Genomic DNA, 27,606 nt, shown 5'->3' with positions numbered 1-27,606 from the left:
GAGTAATCGGTCTTTGATTTCATTGACTGTATTTGTATTCAACACTGACGCAGATCTTTTGTGTTCCTTGTTATTAACAGAACCTGTCTCTCTAAATTTTGCAACTAACCTTAATACTGATGTTTTGTTAGGAGCTGGTTTATCTGGGTACTTATGGCGAAACAAATCTTGCTCTGCAACCACTGATTTCGTACTGAAGTACCACTCAACAATGAAAAAAAAAATTCATCAAAAAAGGTCATCTAACGAAAACACCATCTTGTCACTAGCAATACACTGAACGTTATGATTGCATTGTTGTTACTATCGGTAGTGTTCTACTGCGTCGCTGCGATGTTCAGATGTTGGACGAGTCCATTTCAATAACGAGTAGGGGAGTAAGCTTGACTTTTGAAATTTCATGGATGAGTGATTGATGGGTTGCGTTTTATATGGGACACCCTGTACTTATGAGCGCCATATAATGAATTGGCAGCCCGTAATTCTATACTGAATACTCATTTTTTGATAGCCCCAAGCATAATTAATAACGACAATTATTTTAGCATTTTTCTAAGCGTTTCCAAGAAAACAGTACGGTTTGATTTTGTTGCAATCAAAATTAATTTAATCACGATAAGAGGATTTTGCTAAATAAATAACCAAAAATTTCGCTTTACGGGCAACAGAAATACTATAATTTTTTTAGCCGTATTTAATCCGTATTTAATTGTTGGTGTTCCATCTGATTAAAATTTTTTTTCATTGCTAACGTAAAAATTTTAGGTTCTTTTAAATAATCATCTTTGTTTATAAATACAGCTGTGTTATCGGTGAAGAGAACAATGAACGGTTCGGTTCATTAACCTTATGGCCGGTTCTTATACGAAATCTGTATTTTATTAATTCTCCAAATAAGCTTAAAAGATCTGCAAATTAACTTCCCAGAAAATAATTTGTTTCTCTAAACGTTTGTCACGCTTTTCGGAGAATTTTCCCGTTGACGATTTAACTATTGACTCTTTAATATTTTTTATTTACGGATTATCAGTGATGTATAAACGAGATGTATAAATCTTTGTCTTATAATATATATTTTTAATTCCTCGGTAAAATCATTCCATCTGACTTCTACAATACATTTTTGTGTGCTTAGAAGGTAAAAATAGAGTGTTTATTGTTATGTCGTAAAGTATTACAAGACACTATTTTTATCCACAAAAAATGGTTCTACCATTGTTTAAAATTATTTCAAGGATTTTTTGATTTTTTCAATAATTAAGGTTAATTCATAAAACCAAAATTTTGCCTCTATTCCTGTGTTATGTAGATAAATGTTTTTTTGAATTTTTACTTGAAATCGTTTCAATGTAACCCTTTCATTTATTATATTATTCTTAATTTATTACTACTGGTTTTAGCACATCGGGCTGGTCTAGTAGTTAAACTCGTCGTCACAAAATCAGTTATTTAACAGCTGAATTTTGAAGTTGAAGGTTCTGAGGTACAAATTCTAGTAAAATTTGGTAGTTTTTATACGGATTTGAACGCTAGACAATGGATACGCGTGTACTCCGATGGTCGGGATTCAATTAACCATACTTTTCAGAAACAGTCGGCTTGAGCTTGTACAAAATTACACCACATTTACATGTCATACATATATCCTCACCTCTTTGGTCCTCGGGTGGGGGGGTTGTTTATTGTTTACTTGTTGATCAGATTGCAACGCACACATTAAGAATAATAAAATAATTACTTTTCTTCCTATTTTAATTATTTCAGTTTAATAATTAATGAAAATTTTATTATTGATTATTTCTATTTATAATTTATTTTTACATTTTGTTTGATTTGATATTTATTTTTGGTTTTATTTATAATAAAAAAATTATTAATTCAATTTAAGAAAGCAAGTTTATACTGTCGACCTCCGTGGCTGAGTACGTAGCGTCTCGACATTTCGTGCGGAGGCCCCGGGTTTGAATCCCTGTCAGGCATACCATCTTTTCATATGGTACCGATTTCCAACGGGCTAATGGCCATAGCTGTTAATGCCCTCTCATTCAAAAAAAAAAAGTTTATACTTATATGCTTTCACCGTATGTAAATATAAATAAATAACGAGTACAGAAATCAATCATACGACAAACAGTGTACGTATCATTGCTCTACACTTTACAGATTTTATTTAAAAAAATAAATAAATAATAATTGACTAAAGAGGAGATGTAAAATAAGAATTTATAGCAGCAATGTGTCAAATGTGTAGCAGATTGTTTGAATTGATAGATCGCGTGGTAGAACAGGATCTTTTACAATTTTTTAGGTAGATTTCATAAGAAACCTACCTATTGTAATGAGTACCATGATTCGACTTCCAGAAAATTTCGACATATCTTCATGTTTCACACCCCCCCGACCCCAAAACCACCGTCAGTTCAAAAGATTATTTATATATATATATCACTTCGCGGACACGATTTTCCGCCAATCACTTTCAAAATTATACATAAAATATAATATCGTAAAATATAAATTCGTTGAAAGTTCTTTGGATGAAGGCCTAAAAATTATTTAAGTAAAGTCTTTTGATATCCCCTTGGCCCATGAGGTGGAAAAAATGGGGTTTTGAAGACAAAAAAATCATATCTCCCTTAATAGCCACAGCATCGAACCGGTTTAAAGTGGTCGTTAGTCCTCTAAACATTACCTAAAACCTTTGTCTGAACTAATCTTTGATATGACCAACCCTTACGGCAATGGATGACTAAAATTTTGCTGGAATTATAAGAAGATAGGGCTTGTCGTATGCTAAACATGTGAATCTTATTTTCAGATGCATTGTCGTATTGAGTAAATTTGAAGTTTTTCTTAACTTTAAGGTGGAAATCTTTTTTATCCCCTACATAGCACCGGTGAAATTTACCTCCGCATTCCGGAGTACTAAAGGAATTTATTTTAAAAAAATGTTAAAGAAATTTTGCTTTGCTCATTAATGAAGACGTTCAAAAAAAAAAAATAATAATTTTGATTAACATATACATTCTAATCGATATAACATATTAAAATGAACTAATAAAATTTATATCCGTGTAAAAAAAAACCGTTTTACCTAAATTAGAATTGCACAAACAAAATTTGTTGCCACGTTCAATTAATGTACTGTTAGGCTATACAGTTTATTACTCGAACTGAATGTTGTGCGGCTTAGATTGTTATTATTTTACTAATTCACAATTAATTTCAAACAAAAAGCAGATGATACAGAGTTGAAAATGAAACTTATTATTAGAAAATGTTGAATAATAAACGGGTATACTCATCGGATACGATGAAAAGAGTATGAGGGTAACTGTATGAGGGGTTTTAACCTGAAAGGGTTCAAAAGGTAGCGTGGAACTAGGGGGATTGAATAGGAAATTTATTGAGGCTACACGGAGAGTCGCTTGTGTTTCCTTTAGTCGGCCCGATAGGATCAGAAGCAGAGCTAGTTAAACGAGTACGAGAGAGAAAGATCCGAGACGGTTCACGAATAAAAGAAAGAGATAGAAAGCTTTTAACGAAAGCGAGGAAAAGAGAAAATTAGTTACAGTGTAATACGGTAGTGTTGAGAAAGGGCTGGTTTTTAGGGGTTAGGTGGTCGGTGTGAAATGATAACATCCCCTTGTCTTATCACGTGATGAATCATCCCTTTGTTGAATCAGTTACCATCGTTTTCATACACACACCCATATATATATATATATACAAACACATACACCCACACAGAGTTATAGAACCGTGCGGTAAATGGGCTAATTGCTGTATTTAATTCAACGCTTCACAAACAAGCAAACAAATAATCCAACTACTTAAACTGTTACACGTGTTTACTTCAAACATATTTACACGTGTCTGATCATTCACCATAGGTATGATGAAGTGTTTCTGATCATGAAATTACACGCATCTGCAAATAAACGTAACCTAGTTAATTGAATGAATATAATTACAAGTAAATTTTGTACAAAATATTTATTACATTATGAAAAGCTATTTTTTTTATTTACATTTTCTTTTTTCTCTTTTGTTTCCTCATCTGTTCCCTAAATAAATAAGACCAAATGTTACTTATTGTATATACTACGATAAAATATTCATTAATTAATCGATGAATTCTTCTTTTAGTTTTTTTTTCTAACATCTTTTACAAGATGGGATGGACAAATACATCACCAGACAAAAGGAAATTGTGAATTATTTATTATAATACGTCCAGTGGTGATAGTCCTGATATTCTTTAGCATTATTACCTGAATAATTTCGAAATTTCTCCTTCTGTAATTATTCTGCACTGTATATAAAAAAGTATACAAAATTTTATTCACAAAATGAAAATAAATTTAAAAAAACTATTATCATTTAGCATTTTCTTCTCGTAATTTTCAAAATTTCTAGACATTAACGTCTTTTTATCGTACATTATTGAATTTAAATGCAAAGGTAAAAAGATATTTTTAGTATTTACGTGTATTGCAGGTTTACGCGTTTACATAAAATGTATTACGTGACATGAAATCCGAAATAATTAATTTATTTTATTTGTGCCAATTCGACACTTTAATAATCAAGAAGTTTCAACTGTTCTTTGTCAATATTAATAAAACTTTTAATAACAGGATGTCGGAAATTCCTTTGTATGCATATTCTTTCTTAATAAAATAAAATTAATGTCCATAGATTCGACAATACTATCTGTACAAGATACTTTAAACTACTACTCTTCTTTAAAAAAAAGGGGTTTTTAAAATAAATAAGCAAATGAGGATTCAGGATAGATCTCAAAATAATTATGATTTAATATAAAAAAAATATATTATTTCTGGAAAGTTTTGTACAAATTTTGCGGTTATACAATAAATATAAAGTAAAGAAATAAACAATGTGTATAAATATGTACAATAAAAAAATTATGTGACAAATTAGAGATAACATTTACAGATATAAGGGAAAAGGAAAAAAAATTCCAAAAAAGGGAAAACTGTGATGACCTTCACGAATCGAAGATCCGTGTTGTAATATTGCACTTATTGCTTTGTAAGTGTAACCCTCGATTTTTATCATATCCGCGGACACACTTTTTATATTATTATTAAATTAACTTTTTTTATTACTCCATCAATTAGTTCAAATAATTCTAACTGTAGAATAAAAATTTTACCAGTCAAATTTATTTCTGTTTTATGTAACAAATCTTTCTTGCCACAGTGCAACACTTTCCTACTGTTCGTGGTTTTTGTGTTTTATTAGTAGCTATAATCACTCGTAAACTAATATAGCAGTTATAATATAATAATCTCTTGTAAACTAATGCTTTTATTTTTTATTTATTTTTTTTATTTTTATGAAGTAATGGAAATTAAAAAAAATGTTTCATCGTCAGTACTTTCATTAACATAAGAGCATTTACTATTAAAACAAACTGTAGTATATTTTCTTTTAAATTTTATTATTTCTAGTAAATTATCAAGTTTTAGTACGCTACCTAGTACTATCAAGTACTGCTACCTTGCGGCGTGATTTGTAAACCCACCTTTTGGAGGACAGTGACATATTCGAATCCTACGGTTCATCAAATGGAAGAAAAAAAAGTTTTCTAACAAAATTCGAGGTATTTTTTGAAAGTATTATTATTTATTACAAATCTAACTAAACTGAAATATGTTTTCATTCTTATTGTTTAATTTTCCCCCATTTTCATTTTACTTTTAGGTTATGTCATATTTATAACTGTAAACATAATTCGTTGACTTTGCCGTGCAGTCCAGTTTTATAGACTCTTACCGGCGAAGTTCTGACGAACTTCTTAATTATATTAGTAAATATAAATTAATTAGTTAAAATTATCTTATCTAATAAAGTTATAGTTTAGTAGAATTTTACTCTATAAATTCTCTTGGAATTTTATGAGTACGTAAATCATTGGACGAAAAAATAAACAAATAAAGCCAGGAATTAATTTGTACATCTTTAATTTTTTAATTTTAAAGGAAATGCTTAAAAAAGTCTCTAAACGTCTTGGGTTTTCTCCTGTTTTCCCCCTGTCGTTCGATAGATAATGTTAGGCGGGGAAAATATACACATTTTCCAATAAATAAGTTAACTTTGAAAATTTTCAACATTTTGTTTGTAACAAAGACCACGTTTTGCTTGACTGCTATAAACGGATTTATCAGCAAAATTCAAGCCCATTTTTTAAACGGTTTTAGTATATTTCCAATTCCCGTATTTATAGAAAATAGAAATTATACGTTAGCAGTCAAAAAAAAAAAAAAAAGATGGATTCTTTTATGGATTGTAACCATTTAACTTTAAATATTGGGTAAAACCGTTACGTTATGCTTTACAGGCAGATGTACTATAGCTAATCTCGTAGAAATAATTTCCATTAATGAGAACTCTAAGATCTTTTTTTGTTGTAAAGTAAAAATTCTGACTCGGGTAAATCAGGTAAATTCTATCGGGTTGGATAAACTGATTTCATTTGCGAAAAAATCAAACCGTACAGTTTTCCTTTGAAGAGTTTTAATAAAACGCTAAGCTCGTCATCATTAACAAATACTCATTACGTATACTTCCGTTTAAGTAGAGTACTATCTCATAGGTTTCTTTCAAAAATTCAAAAGTAGTATTTAGGATAAGATACAAAAACGGGTTGTTCGTTCATTGATCGGCATCCTTATGTATGAATTATGTAAACCGATATTTAGAAAATTAAAACTGTTAATTCTTATATCTATATATATGTTTATATTTATAAATGCGGAATCTTAATTAAAAAAAGATTACTTGTTCTTAAAAAAAAAGCAATATTCATTTTTATCAAACAACAGGATAACGGAACTGTTTTCGCGTAATTTTAACGCAATACTTCAGCATACGAGAAAAAAATCTTCCCACCAATTTATTTAAAACATAATTAAAAGCTTTTCTTTTACAGAAAGAATAATACTCTGAAGGATTTTTAATATTCTAAAGTAAGTAATTTAAAAAAAAAAATCTGAATTCCGTTCAGCGTGATTAATGTAACGCCTTCTTCTTTGCGGTTTATTTTATAGTTATTTTTTTTTATTTAGTTTCTTCGTATGTTTACCATAATATTATTTCATGTCATTGTATTTAAAAAAGCTGACAACACAGTTGTAGGACTTACCCGTCACACGGCTTTTCTCTGATGCACGGTTTGCATCAGACATGCACACACAATTTAATTTAAAATATTTAACATTTTATTTAAATAAAATATTTGTTGTTTTTTTTAATTCAATGATTCTGACAAAAGCGCAGCGCGCGCTCATACCGGTATTTCATTACGCTGGTGTGCGTAGTTATTATTCATTATTATTATTATTATTATTATTATTATTATTATTATTGTTACCCTTCTATGCAGCTATAGCTGCTATGTAGACGGGAAAGTAGAAATTTATTAATCTTATTTTGTAATTAATTGTGTGTTTTACGTTTTGCTCTAATCAATGTTTGACCGGTTTCCTTTAATTCATGCTGGCAAATACTGGGCAGGTCTTGTTCTATTCCAGGAGTTACTTATTTACCGATTGCTGAAATGATCTATGTAATGTATCACTATGTATCAATCAGAATAAACTCTATTGATTAATTTACATAATCTAAATAATATACGAGAAAGCATTATTAATGAAATACAAAGAAATTTGGTTCTTATTTATTTAGACCTTATACTAATATATACTTTTTATTTATTATAACTATCAAATAAGAAATACGTATATATATATATATATATATATATATATATATATATTTGTGTGTGTGTTGTGTGTGATTCAGGAAGAAAGGGAATTAATTTGGGAACTCATTCTAGAGCTTGAAATAAAGAAAAAAGTTCATACAAATATAGAAAACGTTTTGTTATAGAGTTTCGGTTAGCAAAAAATTTCGCCCGGATTTCAGTTGTGCCGGTGATGAAATGAAGTCATACTAAAATTTTTAAGGCGTTATACAAGGGCAAATTATAAGCTAAACTTAATGGTTTCTTATCTATACTGACCTGTAAAATCGAATAAAACAGGTTTCAGAACTGTATTTGCCGTGTTTTTTGCGATATCAAACGTAAAACAAAGAAAAATTTACTGACCTAAACCATGTTTTTTAAGATTTGAAGTACAATAATTTTGTTAAATGACTAATAACCGCGTAAAATTAAAAAAAAAAATCAACTTCTATTACTAAAAACAAGACTTAACAGGAAATGTTATGAATTTATAAAACATAAATACACCTTTTTTTAGTATAAAAATTCAGACCTTTGAAAAATTAAAATACTTTTAACTACTTTTAAAAATACACTCATTGTGGTTTATACTGTATTAATTTACTATAAATGTTCAAAAATTCCACCATTGATATCGATGCGCTCGTTTCAACTACATTTTTTGTCGCCAACATAATAATATCTTTGCATTCCTCGATGAGAACAGCAGCTTTGAGAAATCGAGCGATCAGTTCATCACATATGTGTCTACTTTTGCTAATATACCTTGTATTTCATCCATCTCCATAAAGGAGTAAGGCGATCTAGGTGGCTATTTACGGTCCTTTGTATATCCAATCCGTTTTCCGGTAAAAGTTTCATCTAGAATGCTCTAATTTCATTCGTGAATGTGTCGGTGCTCCATCAAGTTGATAGTACATTTTAATTAGTTTTCTCCATGAAAAATTTTCAAGCGTTACAGCGCTTGAAAATGATTGTTTAAAGATTCTAGATAATTTCTCTCCGTGGCACATTGTTATAGTGTAAAAGGACCTAAACTAAGCCCTTATTTAATTTTTGATAGTGTCACACCAATCGTTCACCGACAATCGTTACTGGAAATTTGATTCGACTACAGCATGCCGATTTTCTTCAGATCATCGAAGTGAATTACGTGTTTTGTTTATGCCGTTACGGGTAAAAGTAGCTTCATCCGAAAATAGTATGAATTGAATTAATTATTGTTAACCCGTTGACAAAACTACAGTCGCCTAGCACGGTCACCGGTAGATTTTTCTGAACATGATAAGGACGCAGTCCGTGAGCATGTAACCTCCTCCATGCCATACTATGCGGAATGCCGAGTCGTGTAAAAATTCTTCGCGTGCTCACCACCGAATTTTTCTGTTTTACATGGGATATCATGAAAACTATTAGAGATACAGATCTGGAATTTTATTTGATTTTCAGGTCGAAAACATAAAAAAACCATCAAGTTTACCCCTTTTATAACGCCTTAAAAATTTCAGTTTAATCTCATTTAACCGGGGAACTGAAATTCGAGCGAAAGTTTCAGCTAGACTTAACGCGATAACAAAGCCTTTTCGGACATGCGAGGTCTGCAAATAAAGTAATGAGACTGGGTCAGAAAATCTTTTTATATACAATCCAATTATACATGGACTCTTATCATCTTCGAATAGTTCCCTTGGGAAGCCACGCAACGCTTCTAACGGTTTTCCCACTCTTCATAGTAGTGTTGGAACTCAGATAACGGAATATCCTTCAGATGGTGGTTACATTTTTATAATGTTCTTTACTGTTCCAAAATGGTGTTCTTTAAAGTGTTTTTTTAAAAATAAGGAACAGGAAAAAGTCGCAGTCACTCAAGTCAGGTGAATAAGATGGTTGAGGAACTACAGGAATGTTTTTTTTTTGCCAAAATTTATTAATTGTGAGTGCAGTGTGACAAGATGCATTGTCATGGTGCAGCATCCAGTTGTCTTTGACGGCTGCTCTCACGCAGTCGAACTCTTTTCCGCAGTATTTCAAGAACTTCCCGATTAACATATTGATTTACAGTCTATCCTGTATATAAAACTAGTCTCATTACTTTATTTACAGACCTCATATATTTGTAAGAAGGTTTTTCCTTATTTCAAGCTCTAGAATGAGTTTCCAAACTATTTATTTTCCTGCTGAATCATCCTATATATATATATATGTAGTATGTATAAATATATATATATATATGTGTTTATTGTTTTGTTTACGTGATATGTCACTAACGTGTATGCTAAAAGATAACAAAGTAAATAAGTACAAAATCTGCCAGTTCTGTTTCTACCAGTCGAAGTAAATTTGCATTGGAAATATCTGTAAAGGGATTGATTTATATTCCACTGATAGAACTTTAACACGTATTACTGTACATATAATACATTATCAAATGTCATTTCCAACAAATGTTTTTCTTTATATAAAACCGATGTTTATATTAAAAAGTACTTTAAAATTTATATAAAAAAATAAAAATTAAATTGAGATAAAAGTTTTTAAAGTTTAATATAAAATGTTATATTTAAATAAAAACTTTAAAAAATAAAATTATTTTAAAAACTTAAAGAAAATTATATTAAACTTTTAAATAATAATTTTTTTCATATTTTTTAGTGAAAATATTGATTGTAGTTTAATAAATATCCTGAATTCACATATGAAAATTATGCAGCATAAATTTGTAAACCGTCAAAAAATATAACTAATGCAAATACAATATTGCGTTGCTACCGTTAAACACATTATACAAGAATTAAAACATCACAAAATTAGTTAAGGAATAAGTTTAATTCCGATCTGTATATTACTGACTTTTCATGGCTCAAAAGAAATTGTTTCGCAGTTAATTTTAATTATTTATTAATCAATAATACGTAATGATTCTGACCTCTATCAAATATATTTAACCGCAGGATGAATTATTTATATATCTTAAAGTAATAAAATGACTTTTTTTTCAATCCGGTTTAAAGTGTCGAAGGTAACAAATCTTAAGGGAATAGGGATAGATTTTTTCAAAATTTTCATCCAGGAATAGAGAACGAGTAATACTTTTTCGAAAGAGTTTTTAGAAAAGAAGATTTTGTTTTATCGATTTCAAAACGGTGATCTAAAATGCAAGATTTAACATAAAATCGTATTATTTAAAAATCATTATCAATAAATGAAGCCAGAGAAGAGTAAAAGTTATGCAGATCTGACTACCGATGGCTTCGCTCTCCGTACAATACTATTTTGAAGAAAAGTTAAGTGGAACATTAAAACATGTAAATATGCAAATAAAGAATTCAATAAAAATTTACTACTGTGTAACACTTTTAAGTTAACTCCGTAGCTCCCCATCCGTTGATTGATTGTAACTAAAATTAAATGGAATCAGTGATCTTTTTTACAGAATCATCGAACAAAATTTCATAAAAATCGGTTCATCCGATCTAATCGGAAGGGGGGCTTCTTATTACCCCGTTACCCCTAAAAAGAAAATTAGGCGAATACGTAACCGAAATAACGTTCCTATAATTAAAGAAGGGTTTTTGCATCAACATTTTTTACGAGGGTTTGAGTAAAACCAATCGCAATTGGAAAGTATTTAACTATCTTAGTAGCAATAAAATTATGAGAAAAAATCTACTCTTTGAGTACAATCCTGAGGTACAGGACCCGTTAACTCCTCTAACTGCCCTCCTGACCGATTGTGACCAAAATTAAACGACATCAATACTACGTATACAGAAATCATCATTCTGAATTTCATTTAGATGGACCTTTACAGTCTTTTTTTTGACCATTTTTAACCACAGAGGGGCAACCGGTAATCACCTAGAAGACGCTACTTCGGTCGGCCCGGAGTGACGTGGCTGTAGAATAACCCACCTTAGTGCATACAGCTAAAACCGTTGCCCTGCCCATCGGGATCCCACCTGGATCATTGAGACATTATGACCACTGTACCCAGATGTCCCGATGCCTCTCTTCAGAAGAGCTGCACTTCCCGTCCCTATATTCTAATCAGAGTCCGGGTATTCAGCCCACGCATACCCCCTCCAAATCGCGCGCCCACCTCACATGCCTGGACCTATCCGGTCTGGAAATATCAATAAAACAACTGGCCAACATATATATATATATATATATATATATATGTGTGTGTACTTCTTTTCGGAATTTTTCATTGATAATTTTTTTCTTGTTAGGATGGGTCATGAAAAGTCAAGATTGAAAAAAACCGCGATGTGTATACTTTGGCGATTTGCAAACTTTACTCGTTTACTGATTCCCCTGAACCTTCTGAAAAGGAATGAATATTTAACAATCGGAAATGTAGGTACGGTTTTATAAATAATAAAACATGGTATGATTATTTAATAATAATAATAATCTATTAAAACCACTTACCAACAACTTTTTTATATGTGTTCAAGTACTTTCGGGTACCAAATCCATCTTCAGGAACTCAAAAAACTTTTATATTATTTTTAAAATAAAAAATCTAAAACTCATTCGTTGTATATATGTCGTTATGTAAAATGTAAAAATGTACAACAGTGGTCGTCATGTTTTAAAAAGTTATGTCGACTTAGCGCCTGTCACAAAAGTTTTCACCGTTATGACGTTATTGATAACACCGTTATTGAAACTTTTATTGTGACTGGACGCTAAGTCGACATAATTTTCTAAAACATGACGACCACTGTTGTACATTTTTATACATTATATAACGACTTACATACGATGAATGAGTTTTAGTTTTTTTTTTTTATTTTACGATTACAGATTATTACAGTTAGTTCAAATTTTTATTACTATTATGCTTACTTATTAGTAAGTAAAAGTAGCCTATATAATTTTTAACATATTATCGTGAATACCTCACGTAATTTATATTTCGGTATGGTTATTGAAGGACTTTTTTTTGGGAAAATTCAAAAATTAAAATTTATGAAACTCTCAACGATTATAGCTCAAAGTTATGAATTATGTTGCTATATTTCAGTTATGGTGATAAATATTATCAGATTTACTAGAAACGTTTACACGAAACCTCATCAGTTACTGGTCCTATTGTTTGAAATGCGATTCCTGGTCTGAACCGGTTTGTAATAAGACAATATTTAAAATAATTTCAAATTTTGTTAGCAAAGATCGTTAAAAATCATATTTGACATTTTTGAATCAATCTCTCTCTCTCTCTCACACACACACACACACACACACACTGATAACTAAATATAATTGGCCCGAATATACCTTTTCTTTTGTTTTTTTTTTTTTTTTTTTATTAAAGAAATGAGTTTATCAGCGAATGAAAAAATGCCAAGCCTTTTGTGAATTTGAGCACAGACCCTCAGGATATAAAGGAGCGGCTATACAACTCCGTCACGGTGTTCGACAATTATATAGATTTTAATAATAATATTGAATGAATATAAATGATAATTATTTGAAGATTTAAAAACAAAAAAAAAAAAACCTTAATGCAAACCGCAATTAAATAATATAAAGTAAAACAAAAATGAACTAATAAATAAAATAAAGCAAGTCGCAATAAAAGTCATAAAATTATTAATTTATTTAATTTACTCGAATTTGTAAAATTTAAGCTACTGAATATTATTTAACATACGGTAATATAAATCAAAACATAGCATTAAATTCATTAACAGTTATTTAAATTTCTAAGTGAAGTAAGAACGCAAATGAAAACTATTTAATTTACGTCGCTATTCACAATTTATTCCCAATTTAAAATATGAATACGTATTCATTCATTCATTCACTCATTCATATGTATTATGTTTCATTTCACGGAATTAGAACCAATCAAGCTAATAGCAAGGATATTTTTTTATGAATATATTAAACCTCTGTAAACTGTATGTAATATTAAATGAACAATATATGTATATATATATATATATATATATATATATATATATATATTGTAATTAGTCGATATAAATAAAGAATTTGATTGAATATAAATTGTTTAATTAAAAGTGTAATCAAAACCAGATTAATCTGCATCGCTTACTCTTAATTACCATTCAAAAATAAATAATAACAATAATTAATATACTACTCTTACCGGATAATCTTAATCCCGTATTAATCTTAAATGTACAAAATAATGAGCAAAATGAACATTATTTATTTTAATCTCTTTCTAAAATATTTGTTCTTCATTATTTTTAAAAAAATATGCTATCATTTATGTCGTAACAATGGACTTCTTTGCGAACGACAGAACTTGTACGTAGCCCTATACTTTTTTTAACACTATTTTTCTGTTTCTCACAAGTAGCGGAAAAAAAATTAGTACTGTTTTTCCACACCGCATTTTAGTACGGCAATCCAAACCGCCGGTGAAAGTCCAGTACGCCGACACAATGGTGTTTAGATCGATCTTCAAAAGTTCATTTGATGAATTTTTTCCGAGAGGTTAAACCCGAATGAAAACCAATTCGTAGGGTCCTAAACGACCGGGAACATCATGTTCAGATATGGTGAAATCACCAGCCATCGTGTTAAAACACTATATGTCTCGAGCAGAGTAGAACGCATCTCAGAACATAGTACATACCTTCTTGCTTGTTGTAACAACATTAAAGTCAAGAATTTCTATTCTTGCTGATATCATGATTTTTATTCTTGCATTAAGACCAACTGACAAAAGGCAATCCTCAAGCCGTCGGTACTGTCAACATTTCGACGTTATATTTACATCATTGTGGTACTATAAATTCTAGTTAATATTTCCACAAGTGTCAATTGTCAGTTGTACCGTTGAGTCGCCGACACCAAAGTTAAGTCCTCTGCGTGGAACAGAAGTCCGGCTCGGCTGGTCAATAATTTAATCAGCACAATCAGTCAAACTTTCAAAAATACGATTAAATCATAATTTTTTTTGTAGTTATGTATGAGAAATATATGTTGTATAAAAATAGTATGTGATAAAGAGATTGATAGAATAACTATATAAACTTTTGTTGTTAAATTTTTTATACTTAAATATTAAATTCGTGTTCATTCATATATGTATATTTTAAAATTACTTTTATTTAAAAAAAATTCAATTGGCATTAATTAAATTTCAATAGAAAATTATTATACATAGAAATCCGTCTGGATCAAGCGATTAGGTAGGTCATTTAATCTGCCCTTCTTGTCAATTAAAGGAACCATACTTTGATTAAATCGCTTAACTAAAAAAAAATTCCGTTCAATTCTATTAAAAAATATAATTACAATTAAAAATTTTAGGTACAGTCGTGATTCCTAAAGATAAGTAGATTGTTTTACAGTGGTGGCTTGTAGCTAAAATTAGTGGGGTTGCTGTTCCAGAAACCTTTTTCTGGACCTTTTCAAGGCCATGGTTAAAGTTTTTTGTAAATTAAAAGAACCGAACAAATGAATCAAATAGAAAAGCTAGAAGCAGGACAATAATCTAATACTACACTTTATCACATTCAAGAATATGGTACACAGTTTTTAAACATATTGCGCTTAAAACCCGTATTCTGTTTAACCGAATAAATAATAAAATTTTAATACAGATAATATTTTTTAGTATTATTAGAGATAATAACTTAATAAAATGTCCGCTTAAAAACACTATAGTCCAATGGTGCTTAATTTAAATTTATATATACACAGAAAAAAAAATTAATTTTTGCTAATTATCTTCTCTATCGCCCTTCCTGAGTGTTTTTGGACAGATTTGGCAATCAAAAAGCCCTTGCTTCCCGCCACCTTTTGATCACTCCTGAAAAAACAATTAAACCGCTTTTTTCATATTCCTTCCATCGACTAAACTATAAAAGGGAACGAAAAAGGAACGTTCCATACACACGCGGAGTAAAAAAAAACTACCTTCCACCAGCACGCCAGCCAGAGTTGGCACTGTAGGAGCAACAGTGCTCTCTCTCCCTCGCAGCAGCTTCCTATGTGCGCATGCGCACAACAGCCAAACACCAGGCCACTGGAACTGTGAAGCGCACAGTTACAAAGATTTTTGTATCTTTTTCATAAACTGGGGGATGGCTACTGATTTTAAGCTTAAGGATTATATAAGATGGTACAAGTATAAAGAAAGAATTAAAGAAGAAAGGACTCATTATATTAAATGCTATCGATAATATCAAGTGGAAATAGGGGGTACTGCAGTTCCACAGTAACGCGAGCCGTCACTGCTGTTTAAGATATATTGTGCGGTTGGTAATTTGAAACTTATTTTTTAAAATCGGCTCCAGGTTTTAATCGAATCACGAGAGCACGAGATACGGATTACGAAATTTATTTGGTTTAATCTTCAAGTTAATTTTAAAATTTAGCGGAGACTTCAAAAAATAAGTCTGAAAAATTTTTTAAGGGAACAATAAAAAAATTATTTTGTCTTTTACATTTGAATATGTTTTTTTTGGATCAGGTTCAATCTTGTTTAACAAAAATTTCTCTATTTTAATCTTTTTTTTTGTTTCCTCGATTACATCGCCAGATAACTTTGAAGCTTGTTGGTGGTAATTAGAAATGGAATCGTATAGCGTATGAAAAATGCCATCCCTACTTGGATTTGAATCCGGGCCCTCATTGTACACTCTACCTCAACATCTACATCATCATGGGCACTTGTAGACGTATACACGATAACAATCGTTGACGGCTTAGGTTTTGATTTTATCGTTATTACAATGATTCTATAGCTGAGCTATTTGAAATACTCTACTCTCTTCCCTGTCTTCTTGTTCATTACGAAACCTACTCCTGCCTACCTTTTATTTGAAGTTGAGTTAATTATTCAAAACTTACCTCACCAAAAGTCGCTTTCCTCTTCCCGACGGACCTCGCTAATTCCTACTACATCTACATTTAACCTATCCATTTCCCTCATTAAATTTTTTAATCTACTGATCTTTAGACTTCTACAATTCCACGCTTCGACTCGTAGAATGTTATTTCTTAATTTTCTGGTGGCCCCTTCCTTAGCGGTCTCCACTCGGAGATCCGAACGGGGGGGTAGTTTACCTCCGGAATATTTTACGAAGGAAGGCGCCTCCACCTTTGTTAAATTAAAATTCATAAAACTGGAATAACTTTAGACACTGGAAGAATTATTATTAATATATATATATATATATATATATATATATATATATATATGTGTGTATAATTAGTTTGAACTTACTAATTTATTAAGTAACCTTACAAACACCCAAGTAATACAGTTTTTTGAAAAACAAATAGAATTAGCGAATTTATTAATTATTTGATCGTTATGTCTTAATTTAATTACATGTTTAATAATAATAATATTTACCTTACGTAATTTAATAATAATCACTAATTATATTTTTAATAATTAGAAGCAACCTTATTTGTAAGAGAGATTATTTGTAAGAGGAGGCACCTGTGTGTATCGACATTATATAACAAGTTTACGGAAATAAGGTCATATTACTATTTAAAATTTTAAGAATAATTATCATAGACTAAGGATCTTTTCGTTGTGGTCTCTTTTAAAAGATTTTATTTAATATTAATACTTGTTTGTTTCATTAATCGACTTACGTCGTATCTCTTCCAGTTACTCTGTTCTTTCGAGCTTATAATTCTAACTATTAATTGACATTTTTCACCTTAAGATTATCTACTACCTAATTCAAATTTCATAAACTTGATTGCATAAGTACGAATAAATTTGAAATCGCTGTTAAAAATATCGGTTACAACCTAATGAAAAAAATTTACAATAATATATACCAATTTTTGAGTTGAAATGAGGTTTTCATATTATTTTATCCACAGCAATTACTAATAGTTAAATTTACCAATATTTGATTAATGTTACCTTATTTTTAGTATTTTATAAGCTAATTTATTTTCTTCTTTTTCATTTCAGTTCACTCATAGAAATGAAGCATTTTCTCCTTGTTTAAAGAAGAAAGATTGTTTTTCTGTAAGTATAAAATTATATTATTACTATATATACGAGTAGTATACAGATTAACAGTAGGTATCGCAACAAGAGTCTGTACTATAATAATAACAGGCCTATAACCATTGATATTTTCAATCATCTCTTAATTTACACCTTCGTCAATTGTTTTCAATTCGTTTACAGCAGATCGTTTGTAACTGATCGATGAGTACGCATAGTTAGAAGTAATTCTTGCCAATTTAATTATATTTATGTAAAGGCTAAATCAATTATAATTCATCAGCTTGTGTTTAAACGTTTCTTTTTGTTCGATTTGCTTCTACATATATTTACTTGTTTCAGCTACTTGTTTCATACTTGTACTTGTCTCAGCCGTGTTAAAACATAAATATGCGGGGGGTGGGGGGAGTATAACTATTGCGTGCCAACAGTCCCCAACACTGAATAAATACTGTACTGTTTCGAGACCAGTTCATTTTGATCAACAAGCCGAAAAAGAAATGGTTTTCTCATACTGAATCCAGGCTGTTTTTCTTTACTCATTTAGGATCCACGATTCTATGCATTCCTCGGTAGAAGAATGTATGTAATATTTCCCTTGTATCATATGAAGTGTTATCTATATTTTATATAGTGTAATCTATATTTTTAATTCATTTTTCAAAGTTATTAGCTTTTAACTGCTCTTGATAAACCCCGATTGTTATTTCATCTTTGAAAATCAAGGAAGCGTCTTCAAGAAATCAGTTATTAGAGCCGATTTGTAGAAATATAAACCCACTTGTAGAGCTGTAATCGCTTAAAACTACTTCTACATGTTCATACTGCCGACATCTGTTAAAAGTTAAAATTACGTCAACCCCACGTCTCGTTAATATAGAATAATCGCTTATCCTCACTTGGTAAATTTTTATCTGTATAAAATTACACTATTTACAATTCAAGGTCTTTTCTATACGAGACGTACTTTTTTAGCGGATTTTTTTAAATTATTCAAAATCTTTTAAAAAGGATAATAGTTTCATTATAAGTATAGTTTTTTAAACTACATAATACTCTTCTACAGTCCTCCGAATAACTTCTTTGTCAAATGTGCACATTTTCGTTTTCCATTTGGACATAAATGAAAAAACTTTATTTTTACACTTTTTCTTTAAGTCCGTTTAGATAAACCCGGAAAAATTTTAATATTTCTTTAAATATTACTTTCCTACTTTCGTATATATTTACGTCTTCTCCCATCCTCTTTTTCGTTTGTATGTTTATAATTTTTTGACCTTGTTTTTTATTTCTTTTTACTATACGCATCACAGCACGTTTAATAAATTCAATCTCCTTAATTCGAACGATCCCTTTAGTCTACTTTTACTTTCATTATTTGATCGCAGAATTTTTATAGAGACTACAAATAAAATGATATGCGTCGAAAAAGTTTTATCTCGAGACAAATAAATAAATACAGTCATTATTAGAAAAATAATAATGAAAATTATGAACAGCATTACGTACAAAAAACTACACTTTTTCATAGTTCTGTCCTCGTATAACCAAACTTCGGAAGTACAGTCTAGTCATACTGAAAATGACTCATTTGTATTAAAAGACCACAAGAACCGTAGTCGACTATACCCGTATTATGATAAAGCTGTTAATACGATTAGTTGACGCGACTAAATTTAATTTCATAATATAAAAGTACTGCTCGCACTGTGCACTTTATTCATTCGTTAACCGCTTAATAAGCCTATTAGAAATTACTTTTTGATGACATTTTATTTACATCAGATTTAAACTAATAATATATTAAGTTAAATAAGTATTATTTTTAATTACTTTTAGTACCGGTGTACGAAAAAAAAAATTAAACGGAACAATCTACCAGTCCCGTCAAGCGACAAAAAACAAATTAAAAATGTGCATATAAAGAAGAGCAAGGTTTAAGACGAAAAATACATATATAAAAATAATGTATATGAGTAACTTGCAAAAATATGAAAATCGGACGATTAGTGGTAAATCTGTTTTCAACCCGTTAGACAGGAAATGGAAGAGAAGATATTCCCTTCCACGCGTCGCTCTATATGATACAAATCGAATATTTATCAACATATTGCTTTGTTTTTTCCTTGTACGAAGTAAAGGAAGAATTGTGATCGCGAAGAATTTCAGTTTCTCAGATTTCAATGGAAATATCCATTTTGACTATCGCTGAATCCATTTTGACTAGTTTCGGCGTGATGTATGTATCTCGCATAACTCAAAAACGATTAACCGTAGGATGTTGAAATTTTGGATTTAGGACTCTTGTAATATCTAGTTGCGCCCCTCTCCTTTTGACTGCAATCGACGGGATGAAAAGTGTCCAAAAATCCCAAAATTTTGGATATTGGACTTTATCTTAACTGCAGTAATAAGCCTTCATTGAGAGCTTTTCAACGATATATCAAAAGTGGAACTTATTTTGATTGGTTTCAGAGTTTTACCCAAATAAAAGTTTAATTAATGAAATATTTTCATCTTAGGTGAAGGCATATCGGTTCGAATTATACTTCATTTTCTTTTTTTAACTTTTTTCTTTTTAATTTCAATATATTGATTTATTAATAATAATTATTAACCTCTCATTGTAAAATCGTTTACGATTCATAGTAATTTAATAACAATAAAAAAAATTTTCAGAAGTTATTAATGAAATAGAATTTTATTTAGTTTTCATTTAAAAAAAAAGGCAATTCAATAGGTGTACAAGGAAGTCATGTGATGTCCACATCAGATTTTTTATTACTGTATTTAATTAAAAATTTACGCTAAATTATTCTTTTTGTGTCAAATCTAAATTATAATCATAAAATTTCTCTCTGAAAGTGGAGTATTATTTTCTTTATTTATCTTATTTTCATACAGCGAAGATTATTTTATAATCTCATCTTCTGATTTAATCACTTAAAGATAAAAATTCGGTCGATGTTCATGTATAAAACTACGACTTGATAAATTATTTATAAATGAAAAATCTTTTTATATATAGATTAAAATTTACAATTACTCACAATATTTAGGAATTGTTGAAATAAAACATTGACGATTATGCTGAATGAAATAAGGTTAGGGGTAATAGAAAAAGAAAATTATAACAAATAAATACTCGATTTAAATAGAGTATTATTGGAATAAATTTAGATAATATAACAAAAGAAGAACAGAGAGAAGAAATAAAAATCTAAGATTTCAAGTTCATAATCGTTGTCGACGTCATCCGTATCAATTCAATCTATACCATTATTATTTGACATTATCAGAAAAAAGAAAAATGTAAAATTTTCAGCACAATAGTGTAATAATCGGGGAACGTAATGAAGATAATATTACATTTTAGTGTTAATTATAAACTGTCGTAGTAATTATTATTTCAGTTTTAATATTCCCACGCACAAGCTTCCAATTGATGTGGATAAATTAATCTAAGTAAAAAAAAAAAAAAAAAATTAATATTAATTGCCATATAACTCGCCTCGTTACTCTATCGTCAACAAAAATTGTACAAAGAATTTAATTACACCATTATAATTACGTCTTTTTTACATAAAATAAATAAAGCAATGCTTATTTTTCCGTTTCCTTTTTATTAGCCTGAAAATAAAATAACACGATTTTTCAGAAGATTTTCGGAAAAATATGATTTATACAGTTACAGTAAAATAACAGACGGCGATAAAAATTTGGTATGACGAAATTTTGTTCATCTAACCCTCATTTATAACTTTACCGAATACCAATCGGATTAAATAATTTAAGAAAAATTCAATGACGTTTTTAAGTTCATTCTGGAATCTGACAAGTGTTTTGCAGTAATTTTTTTTTACAATAGGTATCGTCAGTGTAACACGAATTCGACCGTAACAACTCGAAAGCATATAAAATGAAGACGAGGAATGAAATTAGATTTAAAAATATTTTATTAATTAAGAAGGCGTGCTTAGAACGGCAGTTCTCTCGTTCAAGTACAATGGTTGCAATGTTTTACGTAACTGCAATTTGTTGTAATTAACTTGATTACAAATTTTTCACGTCGAAATTTTATTGAATCGCTTAAAATTTCTTCTATTTAATAGTTTGAGTATTTATAGCCTAGAATGTGCGAAAAAATTTCCTGAGTTATTTTAACAATAATTAGCTAGCGTGACTTATTTTAAATTTGATATCGATTAGAGTGGCCGATGTAACCTAGAATAAACCTTATTTATGAATAAATGATAAAAAGCATTACTTTTTTGTTGCCGATATTACATTCATTGACTTATTTACTGATTAAATAAAAAAAAAATTGTGAGTTGTTAAATTTTTGATAAATTTATGCAGTGAAAAGGAGAAATTTACTTATCGCAGCAGGATGTATATTCAGTTGAGACCGAGTGAACTTTAACGATAGAAATGGCGTTCCATACGCGTGTTTTTAATTCATAAAATAAATTCATAAAAGGTTCGTGCGAGGGAGAAGAGAAAGCAGCTTAACGTGAGCTCAAAAAAATATACTTGTTGCCGGGCAGGAAGTCTGAGTTATGTTTGACCGTTAAGCTACTTTTATACTCAGAAATTCTGAAACCGATATTGGCATACGTTTTCAACTATCGGGCACGGCAAAGAAATCAAATGTTGAAAATACAGCGGTTGCAGAACAAACTACAGAGATATAGCCGAGGCGCCGTGGTTTGTTAAAAACAGTGAACTCTACGAATATTTGGGTCTACAGCACGTCAAGGAAAAAACACAACGTTTCGGTTTTAAATATGAACTTCGGGTAAACGACTACGTTAACTAAGGCCGTAAACATCCTAGACGACGGTGAGGATTTTAGAAGACTTAAGCGGTAACACGTACTGGATCTTAATATCTCTAAAGTGTAATTATACCCGCTGAGTGTTTTGCATTAATTAATCGATCCGTAATTCTCTTCTTCACTGTTTCTTTTTCACTTTCATTTTTAATTTTCTCTTTGCTGGTTTATTTTTTATTTTCTAAGTATTCCATCGTTCTGCTATTTCATGATTCTTGTTATTGTTTTCTACTATACTACCGATAGGGAAGTTCTTCAAAAATATCTTGTGTACATACTACGTTCTGCCAATTAGTTCTATGTAGTATTAATATATAATTTTTCAGGAATTTCAACAGGGATTCCTTTTTAATGTGTATTTATATGATGTAAACATCAAATATAAAATTATTATTAATTTATTTCATTTAATTTATTTACATCATTTAAATTATCTTTTGAGTCATTTAATTTATTTAAGGTTCGTAGAAAAATGTAACTAATTGTAAATAAAACTTTTATAGAAAAAAAACATATTTAAATTAGTTTTAAATATTCAAATATTCAGTCACTCAATCAAACTGATACAACGTAGAATAATAAATAAGGTTTAGATTAACAACTTGTTAGAATATCAAATTTTTTCAGCGGTCTGTCAATTTTTTATACCGATCCAAATTTTATTTTTCCGCAAATCTCCTGAAAAATGTAATATTTTGATAATATTTTTATTCCAATAAAAATAAAACCGAAAACGAGGTTTATTTTTTTTTTTAGTTGATTCGGTTTTATTTGTTATAAGTTTACTTTAAATGTTATTAGGAAGTATTTTTTTTTTTTTTTTTTTGGTTTATTTTGTTTAGGTAGCTTAAATTTTAAAACAATATTACATAAATTTTACTTGGAAAATAGTGAAGATTCCGATGGTCTAATTAAATGTAAGGTAGATTTCACAAGAAAGTTACTTATTTTAATGGGTACTATGATTTGACTTCCGGAAAATTTCGACATATCTTTGTGTTTCATATCTCCCAGTCCCAAAAACCATCGTCAGTACAAAATTTAAAAATATATATATATTTCACTTTCTTGTAGACACGATAACTGCCGTAATTTTGCGCCAATCACTTTCAAATTGAAACATAAAATATAACGATCTAAAATCTCGGTTGAGTTCGTTAATGGGCAAAATCGGGAGATGGGAGTGGAAATGGGAGGGGCTTTTTCAAAATAACAAAATATCGCTATCACTTTCTTGTTAAGTAAAATATCGAATTCGTTTAAAGTTCATACTATTTTTTTCGGATGAGGGCCTAAAACTTATTTAAGTAAAGTTTTTTGATATCACCAACCATTGCCCCAAGAGGTTAAAAAAATGGGGTTTGGAAAACAACAAAAAACATACCTCCCTTAATAGGAACAATATCGAATCGGTTTCAAGTGGTCGTTAGTTCTCTAAACATTACCTAAATCTTTTGTCGGAAACAATTTTTGATATGATCAACCCTTACTGCAAGGGATGACCAAATATTGCTGAAAATGTAAGATGAGGCATGTATGCTAGACATGTGAAAGTTTTTTTTAACATGCAACCATTGTCTTATTGAATAAATTTGTAGTTTTTCTTAACTTTAAGGTGGAAATCTTTTGTATCCCCCTATTTAGCACGATGAAATATACCTCCGCCTTCTGGCGAGTTGAGAGGGATTTTTTTTTTTGTAAAATGTTTATTTTCTTGGCATAGCTTAAGAGTTACGCTGCAAGAAGGAAAGTATTATTGTAATCAGTCAAAAAGTGGGGTACGGTTTTTTTGTCATTTCTCGACTTCTCGTGACCCAGGAACCCCCCCCCAAAATAAAATAATAAAAATAAAATTTAGGGGGTAATGTTCGTACGTACGTGTGTTATAGTGTTTGAGCTTAATAACCATTGACTGGATAAACCGATTTTGATTACATTTTGTACAGAAACTCTTGCATACGTGACAATTTATCGGTAAACATTTTGGTTTAATATCTTTAGAGGTGGGATATTTTTAGGGTCAATTTTCTCAAAATTTTGCAAACATAATCCCAGTTTATATTAAGTTCAGTTCATGCGTGCACGCTTATTTAACCCATTAAAAAATTTTCCCCAAAATTCTTCTTCCCAAATTCAAAAAAGCTATTATTTTATTTATAGCAAATTTTTTAACCAAAATTTTTTTTATGTTTTCTTAGGCGTACATGAAATAAAGGATTCAGTTGCATTCTTAGCGCAACTGACCATAAAAAAAAAATTGGGGGCAGTATTAGGGAAGGAAGCCGATTAAAATTTATAAATATCGGTTTTTTGAGTTTTATAAAAACTTTTTTTGGTTTGCTTTTCATGTATCATTTTTTTCCCCAATATATAAGAATAAATAACCGATGCCATGAAAGTATTACAGCTTTGTGGTCAGCTTTTTTAATGACAATAATATGACAAAGTCATCCATCATTTTACGTTGCGCTTAGTATAACAAATTTTTAACGTAAAATTGATTAACTGATGATGAATATACAAACTGAAAATTAATTTTCTTATCACGAAATTTTCTTAAGCATAAATCATTATTTTCTTTTTCTGTCTTTTTAAATGTAATATATACATAAAAATATGCAAAGTATAATATATAATACATTTACATATTAATGCATAAAATCAAATTCATAGAATTATACGTTATTATTCGTAATCGGTCGCTGAAAAAGAAAGAAAAACAGATTAAAGTAGCTGTCATTGTATACGAATCGATCAATAAAAACAAATTAATCATTCATCGTAATATTATATTATCCATGAACTTCGGTTAATGTGTCCTACTTAGTGAGTAAATTGCCCGGAGTTGTCAATTCGAAGTATTATAATATTTAAGTAAATATTATTTAAAGGAAACCTTTCCTTTCCGTTATCGGATCGATTATCAATTTAATTTTCAATATCTTTTATTAAGTAAGCTTTACAAACTTTATATAAAGGACATTGCTTGTCGCTCATTTTTCTTCAAGGAAACATTAAAAAATTATTAATTTTATCGATTTAAGCACAATAAAAAATAAATAAATAAAAAGAAAAATTTAATTAAAAAAAAAAGTAAAATAAAAATTAAACAATAAAAAAAAAAATTAAAAAAAAATGATTGGTGAATTTTAAATTCCATAGTTTTTTTCTTTTGTTTAAAATTATCCGATCGTAAATCTAGGTGTATTATCTACAATATAAAAGCCATCAATTTTCTTCTAAATTTAAATACTTTACAAAACTACGAATAAAAATTTCCATAATATATATTATATTAATATTACGTAGACCGGTGTATCAAATTCTCTCTCCCTTTATTTTTTGAAGTAAATCAAATAAATTTGTTGTCTAAAATTTTGCAAAATGTACGGCAATAAAACGTCATTCGAAAGCTAAAAGGTAGAGACTGTCATATTGTCCAACTTCCTACTGATTTTGAATAATTTTTTCTAAATAAATTGTAATAGTATAAAGCAAAAAATAATAAATGATTAAAAATTAAAACTAAAAATTTCCAATAATTTAATTAGCTATTGAATACAGTGAAATGTGGTGTTAAATTAGTAAAGTTTCATACTCAAATTAGTAAATGTAAAAATTTTGTCCCCTTTTATTCTTATTCTTTTGAATATAAGCACAAAAAGTAATGGAATTTCTCGGATTCAACTCGTACTAGCTTTAAGTTTAATAAAATAATATATTGTAAACAAATTTTAATAAAAAATTTCTGGTGTTTTTTATTAGTAATTATTCAAATAAATCGATAGCTATTGTAAAAGAAATTATTTTCAGCAGTGTTAACGTTTTACAATTAAATAAAAACGCTTTAAAAGAGCACAAATGTGCTCTAAAAATAACTATTTTTTAATGAATTTTACGCACCTCTAGATACAAGCTTCACCACTCTCACATCAAAAAATTGAAAAGCATCAGTCTACCCGATAACAAATTATTATATTAAATTTAAATCTTAAGAAAATAATAAAAGTAGCAAATAAATAGAAGAAAGAATATTTTGTTTAAAAACGGGATTACTTTTTTAGTTTTTTTTTGAAAAATCTTTACAAAAAAAAGATTTGACGAATCTTTCTTTGACGAATATTCAAAATTCGTCAAAGAAAGATATTCAGGAAAACTTTATATGTCGTATGGTATAACACTCTCACAACCCACCAATTGCCACTACTACCATTAGGTATCAGCGCCAAATTTTAATGGCATCAATTTACCACACACAGAAAACAAAAAACCGAGTTTTCTTTTTTTGATACTTCCGGAACTAAAGCAATTTATAGGGTGACAGACAAAAAGTAGACATACAAACGTAAGTTTTACCAAAAATATTAACATATTTCCTAGTATTTGGAGGCTTAAAGATCTCACTTAATGTTAATTTACGAAATGATAATTTGTTTAATTACAATTACTTTTCAAGTAGTAATTTTATAAATATATATATGTAAGTCTTGAATGTATATTTTATGTCTGCTTCTAGTTGATGTAGGAAGATGTTTGACACGCTTCGCAAAGCTCTTCATTACATTATATTTAGAGTGAGCTAATTTTTATAAAATCAATTAAAAATTATAAAAAAAAAAAAAATTAAAAAAACTAGATTGATTTAAAAAACCTTATTAATTTACGAAGAAAACCAGGTATTTTAAATATAATAAATAAATAATTTTTTACCGTTTGTTGAAAACTCTGTACATAAAAGGTAACTTTTACTTAATCATATTAAAATTTTAGGTGTATAATTTTTTAAATTTCGGCGGAGTGAGTTTCTATTATTCATAATGGGGGAACGTCAATTGCTTTCAACAAAACGACGTAATAACATCATGAATTAAAACAATTCCAACTACCTTATTTTAAATAAAATAAAAAAATAACAAATATAATCGAAAAAAATAACGATTGAAATTATAAAAATAATATATAATTACATTTAAAAAAGTAAAAAAAAAATTGTTAATCTTTGGAATTCCTATAACTTTAATG

At 29.3% G+C, this 27,606-nt stretch overlaps 1 protein-coding gene across 1 annotated transcript in view; it reads left to right on the top strand.

Moving 5' to 3' along the window:
* The window catches only part of LOC142331542 (uncharacterized), a 123,500-nt gene that overhangs the window by 40,709 nt on the left and 55,185 nt on the right, over window positions 1-27,606 (top strand). Inside the window, exon 2 of the mRNA XM_075377530.1 lies at window positions 17,712-17,768. Coding sequence (XP_075233645.1) covers window positions 17,712-17,768 — 57 coding nt within the window. The remainder of the gene's footprint in view (window positions 1-17,711; window positions 17,769-27,606) is intronic.

Source organism: Lycorma delicatula, chromosome 10 (genome assembly GCF_047948215.1).
Source record: "Lycorma delicatula isolate Av1 chromosome 10, ASM4794821v1, whole genome shotgun sequence".
Taxonomy (NCBI): domain Eukaryota; kingdom Metazoa; phylum Arthropoda; class Insecta; order Hemiptera; family Fulgoridae; genus Lycorma; species Lycorma delicatula.
This window is presented reverse-complemented; position numbering and strand designations above follow the sequence as displayed.